Source organism: Aedes albopictus, chromosome 3 (assembly GCF_035046485.1).
Source record: "Aedes albopictus strain Foshan chromosome 3, AalbF5, whole genome shotgun sequence".
Lineage (NCBI taxonomy): Eukaryota > Metazoa > Arthropoda > Insecta > Diptera > Culicidae > Aedes > Aedes albopictus.
The window spans coordinates 229,454,966-229,468,176 of NC_085138.1; the positions used below are offsets into that span (position 1 = coordinate 229,454,966).

The following is a 13,211-nucleotide window of genomic DNA, read 5'->3' on the forward strand; positions in this document are numbered from 1 at the left end:
ACTACTTTAAAGAGAAAATCAATACATTTCGAAATGTATGATCGACGAAGAAAGGAAAACTTTATTCAAAACATATTTAATCAAAACTTGTCTGTTTCAATCTATTATTTTTCTGTGTTTATATTGTCACTCTATCACTATTGTATGTCAAATAAATTGTTATGTATTTGATGTAATGATGATATTATTTCGTTGGAAATTTCAAAGCAAGAATAAATATCAATATTTGATACAGACTAAAATAAATTACCTTTACAAAAGTGAAAAATCATTCTCTGCAAGCTGTATGAACTGAACAGTAACGATTGTCAACAAATTCCTACTCATATTCTTTCGTCTCCTCTTTGCGCTACCCAGAGAGTTGAACGCGAGAGAGCGCACGAGCCTACGGATAGGGACCGTAGTTTGCTTGTCTCTAAATTCTAAGCCCCGGTTCGAACCGTACGTAAACTTTTCGTTTTCAAGCCCTTCTTAGCAGCGACCGGTGCGGTTCGCTTCTTTGTTCGCGGCTCTACTTAACGTTAAAACGCTTGATGGAGTCCATGCGTGGGTTTGGTCTAATATTTACGGCGCGAAAATGCTACTATCACCTACTGATAGTGTAGAGGTAATACTGGCGCTCTCACGCCTTATATATAAGAGTTCCAGTATGGCGTTCTTGGCGATAATCGATGAAAAACAGTAGTCTACAAGTTTGCCGATTTCAATGTTACACAGAAATAAATTTTGTTGTAGAAACTACCGATTTCATAGTTTATATAGTAACCGTGCCTATGGGCCCATATAGCCGAGGCGGTAAACGCACGGGTATTCAGCATGACCATGCTGAGGGTGACGGGTTCGATTCCCGGTCGGTCCAGGATCTTTTCGTAAAGGAAATTTCCTTGACTTCCTTGGGCATAGAGTATCTTCGTGCCTGCCACACGATATACATACACATGCAAAATGGTCATTGGCAGAGGAAGCTCTCAGTTAATAACTGTGGAAGTGCTCATAGAAGCACTCATAGAAGCTGAGAAGCAGGCTTTGTCCCAGTGAGGACGTTACGCCAAGAAGAGAAGAGAGAGCCTATGATCCTCAACCGACAACAATTTCCAATTAATTCCAATGAAACACTGTCAGTTTGACTAGCAGTGCAGTTAACATTACCAAAAGTATTTTTAATTCAACAGCTGGGCATTGTATTTTTAACTATACTGTGTTGTAAGATGCGTGTCCAGGAAAAATTGACAATGTTTTGTTGTTGAGGTGACTACAGTTTTAGTCAAATTTACTGCAATGCATTGTAACATCAATCATACTTCAGTCAACTTCACAGATTTTGTTGTCGGTTGAGAATCATAGGTACGGTTAGTAATTTTACTATGGAATCGGTGGTTTCCACAACAAAATTTATTTCAGTATATGATTCTGAACTATGTTATAAACAAATCAGTCAAACGATTGCCAGATGATCGAAACATCATTGGCATCAGAGGCTTATGGCGACGTAGTAAAAGAAGTCACCTAGGCAATCACCCAGGATGGAGATCTTTCACTTCGGCCCTCTGCACCAACACGGGTATTCAGGGCTGAAAGTAAATAGTATGACATCATCACATTTTGACAGGGTGTCAGGCATAGTAAAAGAAGGGACTCTGGTGGAAAGGGGAACTCTGACGAAAAGAAATAGCGTCTAGGAGCTGCTATTTCTTCCAATTGCTTTCCAAATGCATGTCGCGTAACTTCGAAATAATCTTTCAAGAACTTGAAATAAAACCACGACTAAAGAATGCATTGTAATTATATCATGTTAAAGTTTGAGGTTTAAAGGAACACAATTTCAGCCAAACAGATTTATAATGAGCCATGAATTTGCAGGATCTATTTAAATCACTCTATTTAGAAACATGAGGAAATGAGATACGATTGAGTTGGTGTATTATAAATTCAACATTTCCTATAAACTGCCTGTTTGTAGAAAAGGGATTAGCTTTCCATTGCATCCCTTGTCGAGCCATTCAAGATAGCCCAAAACAACCGCCACGACCGGTGAACTAAATCTCTCTCGTTCGAACGATAACTATTCATTCATGCGCACAGCCGCCCGTTTGCATAATCCGATATGTAGGAAAACAGTTTCACATTGGGCAATGCAATGGAACCGAAAGAGCGTCACTTACCCCCACAGTGGGACTTGAAGTCCTCGCAGCAGTCGCCGAGCCGCAAACAGGCGTGATCACAGTAACAGGGCTTATCATTTAAATCCTCGATAATCGCATTCAGTGGTGCTTTTTGTACCACACAGGACGAATCGCGCCCGTTGCAGCAGAGGGACGCCTCCCGGCAGGATCCCCCGTAAGCCCCGACCGCAAAGCTGGACAACGTGAGGATAACCACTAAACCCCAGAAGTGGACACCACACATTTGGGGACTTTTCACTTTTCGGTCGGCACACATTATCACGCCGCACGCTTCTTTCTATCTATTGACTGGTATGCTCAATCTTCTATATGGAGAAAAACTTTCACATGCACTTTTCACTCTGCTTCCCGCGGGGTGGATCAAAACAAAATCGATGTCGGGAAAATTCCCAGTAACAACAGTATAGCAGCAGCAGTAGTTACGATTTTGCTTTGATCCCTCCCGTAATCACGTCAACCAAGCTCGCTGCAAGTAAGGCTGGATTCACACTATACAAAACACAATCAGCACATTTCAGAACTCTGGAAGGAATTTTTCGAAGAATCATTTCACGTTTCCACGCTTCGCGTTTCTTTTTGCGCCCCAAATGTTGCTAGAGCCTTAACCCTGACTGCGCCAGAATTGTAGTTAGTGTGGCAGAAATTCCGTTTGCATGAATCATGAAATTTTCTTGCTTCGCGTATATGGGATTCGCGTGTTGTGTGTAGTGTAGAGTAGAGGGCACCTAACAGCTGCGCGCCAATTTCGTTCTTTAATCTGAAATGAAATGTAATAAAAACGAAAAGAAGGAATGAGCGTAGGTATTTTATGATATCGTAGCAATGAAATATGTGACATGTTTTTGTATGCTCGGTTCTTGCGTCTTGGCTAGTGGTGAGACCCAACCGACCAACTGGTGAGAACGGGGTGTCTCAGCATGGTCCCAATACCTACCCATGCCAAAGACAACAAAGGCGGAGCTGGTTGTGGCAAACATTTCGAATCCTGTCAGGAGATTTCTTCTATCCTTGCAATCTTGCGACCGATTGTAGCTGTTAGCAACATTCCAATTTACGAGTTGATGAATAATTGTTCGCTAGCAATAACGAGATATAACTCCCTTTGTTCACAGTTGAGAGACACGTGTACAGTTATAAATCTTGCTGGGAATTTAATCAAGGTCCTCATTTCATTTCATTTCAAGTTCCACATCTTAACAAAAACAAGATTACTGGATCAACAACTATATGTATGCCACAAAATATGGTACTCATCTGCTTTGTTCCAATCTAGGGAACGTGTTTCTGCTTGTTTCTTATCTTACGTCCCAGCTAGAACAGAGTCTGCTTCATAGCTTTGTTTTCTTTTCTCTTCCGTTATTAACAGGGAAGTATTTTGTAATTGATCAATTTTGCATTCGTATATCTTGTGTGTTTAGGCTGCAAAATGGTAAATCGACAACATTGGAGGTCCGTCCAATATCTCTTCGGGACGGAGCGCAAAAAAGTGGAATTTCCATACAAATGGCTCAAATTTAGCTTTTAAGAACTTTTCTATTTTCAAACAAAACAACGATTCGTGCTCCACATTTGGAAGAACTACTCTTCAACTTTCGATTCTATGATTTGATTACCTAGGGGGCTGTTCATAAACCACGTAGACCAAAATTTGGCAATCTCAGACCCCCCCCCCCTCCCCCCTCGTAGACTTTTGTCCATACAAAAATTTTAAAATTTGTATGGAGCGTAGGCTTTGGCCACACCCCCCCCCCCCCCTAAAAAGTCTACGTGGTTTATGAACAGCCCCTAGATAAATTGTAAATAAAAAATATGCGACAGATAAAACTTTATCATGTTTTACGGATTTTTGCCATTTTTTGGTCAATTTAATCGTGGCAAATCTTACATGCAACGTAAACAAAAGTTTGTTTGCACACATACAGGTATAAGCAATGACTCAATTATTAAAACAGTTTAGGGGTATTAGGGGCATAATGGACACCCGGGGCGAAATGGACACCCCTGTTTTTGCAGAAACCGTTGACTTTTATGTAAAACTTTTAATGCATAAGTGTAAAGGAACAAGTCATTGTTATAATTTACAAAAGTACCATTTATATTCCTTCAAAATAACCAAAATTTCATTGAAATTGAAATATTTTTTTCATATGGTGGATTTCTTATAATTTAGAAGCAGCAGCAAATAAGGTATTACGAGTGTTTGAGTGTGTTCACCATACAAACAAGTGAATTGTTAGCTTATCTGCATGTATACGCAGATTTAGCAATGGTTATAGTATTATATTTTTGATCAGAACTTACTGAAAATAGCAATTTAAATGTTGTAGTCGATTCGGGGCGAAATGAACACTGGCAATTATGAATGGATGTACGCGCGCTGCATAGTGTTAGGCGTTTTAAAGAGTTTGAAAAAAAAACAATCCGATTATTTTTGCCTAAAATTTATTTAAATTATTTTGAAGTTATGTAAATTCGTCTAAGATGGAGTATTATATCTGTGGTATTGATCTCCGTTGGCAAACTACTTAACTGGTCGATATTCTCAAAGATACAGCATAAAATATGCAGGGGTGTCCATTATGCCCCGATGGGTGTCCATTTCGCCCCGTACCTTTCCTGCCAGCCCCAAAAAACACATGGTTTTCAATTCAGTATTTCTTCACAATAATGACATTCTAGCAGCTGTAAATGATTGAAATACGTAGGAAACAAGTTAAAGTTGTAAGTCAACTGATAATATGTAAAGTTTTTGTCTGTTACACAGGCCTAACATACTCATTTCCTTAGGGTGTCCATTATGCCCCTAATCCCCCTACATCACACAAAACAAAGGCTAAACAGATGAAAAACATATGCAAGCCTGTTATTGATCAACAGCACAATTGTGCTGGTTCGTCACGAAAGGGATATAGAGCTCTGATCTCTCTCAAGTTTCTCCCTAATGCTTCTACGAGTTAGTCGATGACAAAGACTGGCAGTAATGAGTTGTTTGCTTGGCAGATAGTCGGCGTACTGTTATCATTCTGACTTCCGCTAGATTGGAGAGGTGGAGTATTAAAAACTTTATCACGTTAACCAATTATTTCAGAACCCAAAAGGGCCCAAAATGTTCTCCGAATTACGATATCTCGTCTTGCATTAACTCAAATAGGACAGGGAATTCCTTTGAGATATAAAACATAAATTATCTCAACTACAAATAGATAAATCCGTCAAAAGAAAACAGAATTGTATAAAACTCAACATCTTCTAACAAACATAACTTAATTACAGTATAATCTCTACGTATTCACACCCATAACCAGCAATGAAGACTGTCCCTCGCGAACCCCGGTTACAAGCCGGTAACCCTACTAGGGGGTCGCGACTCACAGTTTGGAAAACTGTTGGAGGTTATCATAAAAAAAACAATCTTTTTTTGTATCACTCACAGTGTTTGTGAGAAATAAACACGAAATGAACGCTAAGGCTCGCTTCTTCCATATAAAGCTCATGAGGAAATATTCTATCGGTAGTGTAAAGAAACTTTAATTTTTTTTTTCGTGATTTCTAGAGCAATTTCCAATAAAAAACTTTTTTTGAGTAGTAGCTTCTGCAGATCTGAGCGTCTGTTTTTCCAGGAGGAGCGGCTCAAAACAACGACTGATCTCCATGTCAAATATGTACTACGGTCCTCCAAAAAGTAGGGGGTTGGTGTCAGTCCCTATAAGCCAGCCGTAAAAAAACCATTGTTACGCAAAATCAGCAACAGAATAAGACGAACATAGACTAACGGCAACGACCCCAGCGAACAAAGAGGACTTGCGATTGGAAATTCGGTACGTGGAACTGCCGATCTCTAAACTTCATTGGGAGCACCCGCATACTTGCCGATCTACTGAAGGACCGCGCGTTCAGCATCGTAGCGCTGCAAGAGTTATGTTGGACAGTAACCATGATGCGAACGTTTACAGGCAATCATAAAATCTATCAGAGCTGCGGCAACACGCGAGCTGGGAACAGCTTTCATCGTGATGGGTGATATGCAGTGGCACGTGATCGGTTGGTGACCGATCAACGAAAGGGCCGTTTCTTCAACTTCAGCATAATAAACGTGCAGAGCCCACACTCCGGAAGCACTGATGATGACAATGTAGCATTTACCAGCAGCTCGATTGCAAGTACGACCGCTGTCCAAGCCACGACGTCAAGATTATCATAGGAGATTTGAACGCTCAGGTTGGCCATGAGGAGGGATTCAGACCGACGATTGGAAAGTTCAGCGCCCACCAGCAGAAGAACGAAAACGGCCTGCGACTCGTTGTTTTCGCCATTTCCAAAAATATGGCCATTCGTAGCACCATTTTCCAATACAGCCTCCTTCATCGTTACACATGGAGATCACCACGTTCTGATGGACGGACGGCACTTCTCTGGCATTACCGACGTCAGGACCAATCGTGGCACCAACAGCGACTCCGACCACTACCTAGTGATGGTCAAACTGCGCACTAAAGTCTCCGTCATCCACAATGTACGGTACCAGCAACCGCCACGGAACAACCTAGAGCGATTGAAACAACCGGATGTCGCCTCATCATACGTGCAGAATGATGATGAGGACGCGTTGCCAGACGAGGGGAAGCTCGATGAGGCCCCTCTAGGAGACTGCTGGAGTACAGCGGAGACAGCCATCAACGACGCAGCCGAGAGCATTATCGGATGCGTGGAACGGAACCGACGGAACGTGGTTCGAAGAACAGTGCAGAACGGTTTTGGATTAAAAGGACGAAGCGCGGGCCAAATATATGGTCAGTCAAATCACATCAAACTGGAATGCACTTCCCCATACGAGCCAATCTAAAAGGCTCGTAACGATAAACCCCAAGAAAACCCAACAACTATTAGGTCTCAACAAAAGGGATCTCAACATCTACACCGGTCTAATAACTGGACACTGCCCCTGCAGATACCATCTACAAAAGATCGGAGCAATCCAAACCTCAAATTGCCGCTTCTGTGACGAGGAGAGGGAAACATCAGAACACATCCGCTGCTATTGCAGTGCACTCACTCAACGTAGGTTCAAAGTTCTCAGCAAGCCCTTTTCAGGGCCTGCTGACATATGGATCTTATCTCCCAAGGACGTGGTTGGCTTCATAAAGCTAGTCTCGCCAGAATGGGGGAGTCACATACTGTAACTCAGGATCTCTATTCATCAATAATAGATGGTCTTGAGTTCAGTCGATACCAAGGTATCTCAGTGACAAATATGTTACTGAGATAACTTGCGTACCTCACAGCAAAAGGGTATATCACAATAGTTCTAAAATCTTGACGCAGTGATCTTCACCCGACAAACGAGAGAAGCGCGGGCGGTAATGCTGCAGCAAGGGATCCGACAGAACGCGAAACGTTACAACCAGAAGCGGAAACAGCAGACCCGCCTCTTTCGAGAGAGAGAAAAAGCGCCGCCTGGAAGAAGCGGAGTGCGAAGAAATGGAACTGCTGTGCCGCTCCCAAGAAATACGGGTGTTCTATCGGAAGCTCAACGCATCTCGCAACGGCTCCATGCCTCGAACCGAAATATGCAGGGATAATGACGGAGGCGTCTTGACGGACGGACGTGAGGTGATCGAAAGGTAGAAGCAGCACTTCGATCAACAGTTGAATGGTGTGGAGAACGTAGGCACGGGAGCCCACAGCAACGGAGGAAACGACGACGCTAGTGCAGCGGAGGACGGAAATGAACCAGCTCCCACGCTGAGGGATGTTAAGGATGCAAATCCAACAAAGCAGCTGGCAAGGATGGTATCGGAGCTAAACTCATCAATATGGGCCCAAAAAAGTCGGCCACCTGTCTGCACCGGTTGATAGTCAGGATCTGGGAAACCGAACAGCTACCGGAGGAGTGGAAGGAAGTGGTAATCTGCCTCATTCACAAAAAGGCGACCATTTGGAATGTGAGAACTTCAGGGCGATCACTATTTCGAATGCTGCCTACAAAGTGCTATCCCAGATCATCTTCCGTCATCTGTCACCCAAAACGAATGAGTTCGTGGGAAGTTATCAAGCTTGCTTCATTGAGGGCCGGTCGACAACGGACCAGGTCTTCACCATGCGGCAAATCCTCTAGAAATGCCGTGAATAGCAGATCGCCCACTGCACTCAAACCAAGCATCCAGAAGGCGATCAATGCTGGAAGGATAAGGTGGGAAGGGCGTGTACATGTTGGAAGAACCCTGTAAAACTGGTGTTTCGGTTTTTAACCACTAATAGCACAGAACAACCGTGCGTTACAACAATGTTCACTGTTTAGTGAGCATCCTTGCTCATCGATCACGTGTCAACACATCGTATAACATGCTGCGGGCGATAGCCCTCTATTATGAGTACCTACTTTTTAGTGCAAGTGTGCTTAAAGCAGGAATTTTCTTCCCTGAGCTCCAGAAAGGTAGTTGAATCAAATTTTCGGCGAAAATTCAACTTTATACTCCATGCTCTTAACTTCAAACTTCACAAATGCATGAAATACTCAATTCAGTATAATGAGAATCATTTATATATTTTCCACTGGGAAACCTTTGATAGGCTAAAACAGTGTTGCGAAACTCATGCTCACGAGTAAAAAATACTCACTCACCTTACTCATTTGCGAGTAATGCTCACGCTGTGAGTTACTCGCGTATGAGTATACTCACGCGTGAGTAATGACGTCATACTCTCGCGTGAGTATTACTCACAAGTGAGTAATACTCACGCGTGAGTATGACGTCATTACTCACGCGTGAGTTACTCATTTTACTCACGGTGAGTTTAGTGAGTAAGTTATTTTTGTTGGTTTGAAATGATGTTTTCGTTTGTTCTGTACTGCAATGGTGATTATTTATACACAAGGCACAGTTTTCGAGGAAAGGTGGATCTGCTCGAGAGCTTTGGCACCATAGGCTAAAAACTCTTATTGTTTACCTACGCATGCAAAGTAATATCATCAATTAGGATATCTCTATATTTCACCACACTTTGTAAATGGTATAACTTTTTTTGCAATTTCTCATCGTAATAGGCTGTTTTACCTCACGCAAATCTGACAAGAAAAGGCCTACTTTCCCACACCAAATTAACAGTGCTGTAATGGTTCATTACAGCACTGATTTGCGTTGCGTAATGAATTATTACAGCACTGTTTTCAGTTTTGATCAACTTCTTGATGCTTTCTGGTCGCAGTTTTGAAAAATTGTGACAACTGCACAGTATAACCTGTTATGATCAGATTTTCTTAAACATGGCTGAACATCAGTGTGCAGTTTGATAAAAAAGTTTTTTTAAAAATATCCTCAAGGGTAATTTATGAAATTGCAAAAAACGTTGTACGCAACTCGGTTCAGAACTCGATTTTTCCAGCACTCGTCGTAATTATCCAACTCGGCAAGCCTCGTTGGATAAATGTACGACTCGTGCTGTAAAAATCGTCATTCTGCACCTTGTTGCGTAAACTACTATTTTCGCATACGTCGGGTCACTTTACCGTATTCAATAAAGATGTTTGGCATATATTTACCTAAATTCAAATTAAAAATGGTAGGGTCAACTACAGCATCTACTAGGTCCAAACATTTAAAATTTTTCTTTTCTGCATACATTTGGTCGTTTTTTTTCCCATGTGGCTAGTTTCTATTACTGTGCAAAAATATAGGGCATATAATGGACAAATAAAGGTTTCGCTTCAAAATTACTTGAGTAGGCAAGTAAGGAAAAAAAGTTTTACACTGGAATCGCCTCCCTTGTAAATCTAAAAGAGCTGTAGTTTTTTCTGCGCGGAAAAATAGTCCGTTCTATTATTCCGCAAGGAAAAGTAACGTTTTTCCTCATACTAAACACTTGATCAGTTTGTAAGTTAAAATTTACAAAAAATAGTAAATTTACTTGAGTACTCAACTTTCGAACATGAAACTTACACACTAAACGCATAATTGATTTTTAAGCAATTTTTGCTAGAATCCGGTACAACTTTGTGCCCTCTCAGCACAAATTGCTTGATGTTTCACAAAAAAGTGCTTAGACTTGATAGAATTGAAACAAAACTTTATTGGAACTTATAGGTGACAAAAGGAACAAATTGCCAGGGCCCGTAGCGTAGTGGCTACACGTTCACTTCATAAGTGGATGGTCATGGGTTCGATCCCAGTCCGGCACTTGCAATTTTTCGTCAGTTGCTCTTCCCCCCCGAGAGCAGCTGTCACCTGACCCTCTTCAGAGCATATGCTCCAACGGACCCGGACACCTGGATATCGGCTAACGGCAACTCATAATGGACCCCCAATCGGACTGGAAAAGGAACAAGAGCCACACATCAACATCCTCGTGCTCATCATTCTACCATGTTAGTGTAGAAAGTGAAAGCAGCGCAACGGAATCCAGTTCGATCTAGTAGAATTATAATAGAATACATTTAGGAGCTGTACAAAGTGTAAGTCAGCTTCCAATTGGAATCGCTCACGCAGTGCCCTGGTGGACAAAAGAGCTGTAAATTAGGTAAAGTGATTGAAGAATGAAAAAAAAGGAACAAATTCTGAAGGAATCCCATGAGCTTTTTCAAGTCTTAGTTTTTTTTCATATAAAGTTGGACCACCCTAATTATATGAGCCTCGGACCTAAAAAGAAAAAAAAACTACCGAGCAAATTACTACCAGTAACATGGCCAGTAATCACACCCAGGTAACCAATAAGCAGCTAAAATGGCATTAATTCAGCACTATATGCGTCTTTGCCGCAGGTCTGCTGCTATCGAACTGTCAAATCCAAGGTCAAATCGGCTACCAATCGAGCACATCACACGATTCCGTAAATTACTTTTTTCTTAATTGCTATCTCTGCCAACCCACTGAAGAAAGCGTTAGTTCTTGAAGCCGGCTCGAACGGGCTCGTTTACGAAATTTCAGCCTGCCTTTCAACCTGCTACGTGCGGAAGCGAACTTTGTCGTACGAATTATCGTGTATTTGAGAAACGATCGTTTACACATTTGTTCAATGCGTTTAGTGTTCTTTATTAAATTTACAAGACGCACAAGCATGCAAATACATTTCGTCCATTTAAAACAACGCTGAACTAAATTATATGTGAATGTCACGCCTGCACTAACAGAAAAAAATCACTGTTTTCAGCTTAATGCAACCGCCCATTCAAATCAACACCACGTCCTGCACCAAATTTTGGCTTCACGCCAGTTATATGTGGATGACAGCCATTTCAGGGGATTGATCTCTGTCTACAAGAGGTTTAAGTTCAAACAAAAGCCCTCATGTTGAGCTGTTGGGCTCAAAGGGGACCTCTTCAGGACCGCCCTTAACGGAGCGCTTAGAACTACCAGTAAGATACAATTCACTAGAATAAAGAAAAAAAAAATGGAATTATTGACAAGCAACCTTGTCTACTGATTCAATACATTCGCCCCAATAAAACATACCATTTTAATGTTTGATAGGATTCCAAGCCTTTAGATAAATTTTAGATTACCGTATGAATATGAGTAAAGCATACTCGTGAGTGAGTATCTGCACGTCAATACTCACGAGTGAGTGTGAGTTGTACAGCGCTTACTCAAATGTGAGTAATACTCACGGTGAGTTTAAGGTGTAGTGCTCATACTCACTCGTGAGTTTTCACGGCTGTTCGGGCTCGCTTGGAAGTTAGCCATCAATGTTAACTTCTTTTCCCGATCAGCCTAGATAGCTGTGTAGTGTCGGTAGCGGTTGTCTCAATTGGCTAAGAATAACACTACGGACCGCCTGATCCAGTGGTAAGAGTCCACTAAACAGGTGACCCCTAATTCATGGTGTTATGCGGCTTTATGCTTACCGTGCCAAAGAATGAATGGTTAGGGGGGTCTAATAAAAAACTAACCACAAACGGAGCCTGTGGAGATTTAGGGCGTCCTCCACAGTATTACGCCCTTTCTGCGCTAACCGGAGCAATAGTGCAGTGGACCTTGCGTTTCTCCGAGATAATCAGTTGCCCTTCTTAAGTCTCAAATTTGAGGCTAAATAAGGGCGGGGTTATTCAAATGTTGTTAATTAGCTTACATTACTGCCTATATGGGTTCGCTTAATGCGTTTTCGCCATTGGCGTTTTTCAATTGACCACGATTTGATTCGTCGTTGATGTTTCCTTTTTGTGCTGTGATTGTGAAGAGTGTAATCCTGTCTAGTTTGGGTAGTGGCTACGGCAAGGAAACCTCAGATCAATTTTTAGCGTAAAAAGCGTATGTAGCCCAAGTGGATCTACTTCAAAAAGTTCATTTTCGTAGGGTAACTTCTGTTTAGGTTACCTTGTGAACCCAGCTTTGCTTTTTTCATTATAGATGATCTGTCGTGCCTCGAACATGCTTTATTTTAGAATAACGTTAACAGTATGTTTCATCCTTTCCTTATGGATGCCTTCAAGCAAGCTCTTGTTTTCAGCATCTTTTCGCTGATATTTGGCATCTGAAGTAGCTCAAACATTGATTTGATATGCTTCAGTTTGATGGAATACTTAGGTAGTACAGTTCATGGTTCACTTAACATAGAATTGCACCTAACCCAACTCTGCATGAGCAGAATTTTTGGCATGTGTCAGATGAGGACTCTCCATTTGACCTTTTTGCACTTTGGAGTGTTCCTTCGCAAACTTTGCGTATTCAGGCGTCCCTGCTCAACGAGCTAGGGAACCTGTAATAATTGGTTGCGATCACATTTTATGGATAACTCGCTTCCATTGCTACTCCAAGAGAGTTTCATTATGGTTTTGTTATTACAACGCCCTTCATTGTGGTATACCATAGCTACTGCTTTGAAAGAAGCTTGTCCTCTGCGGTCTGTGCGGACCGCAAGAGGTATTCCTGAATGGAACTCGGACCTGTTCAAGTTCTAAATATCTTCGGATAAACCAGTCTTTTGTATAGCTACGAATCTTAGGCTTCTACCCCGAGGATTGTAGCTATAGAATCGATTTAGTGAGCACTAAAAAGCTCTGCTTACTTCAAATCTCCTGGAGCAAATGGGGCATTA

General features: G+C 41.7%; 1 protein-coding gene across 11 annotated transcripts in view; it reads right to left on the reverse strand.

The window, feature by feature from the left end:
- Positions 1–13,211, reverse strand: part of LOC109400336 (somatomedin-B and thrombospondin type-1 domain-containing protein) — a 541,334-nt gene that overhangs the window by 122,751 nt on the left and 405,372 nt on the right. For 5 of the 11 annotated variants that reach the window (XM_062859341.1, XM_062859342.1, XM_062859347.1 and 2 more), the window contains exon 2: positions 2,163–2,488. In XM_062859341.1, coding sequence (XP_062715325.1) covers positions 2,163–2,439 — 277 coding nt within the window. In that variant the 5' untranslated portion in view covers positions 2,440–2,488. The other 6 variants (XM_062859345.1, XM_062859346.1, XM_062859344.1 and 3 more) reach the window with 4 other exon arrangements.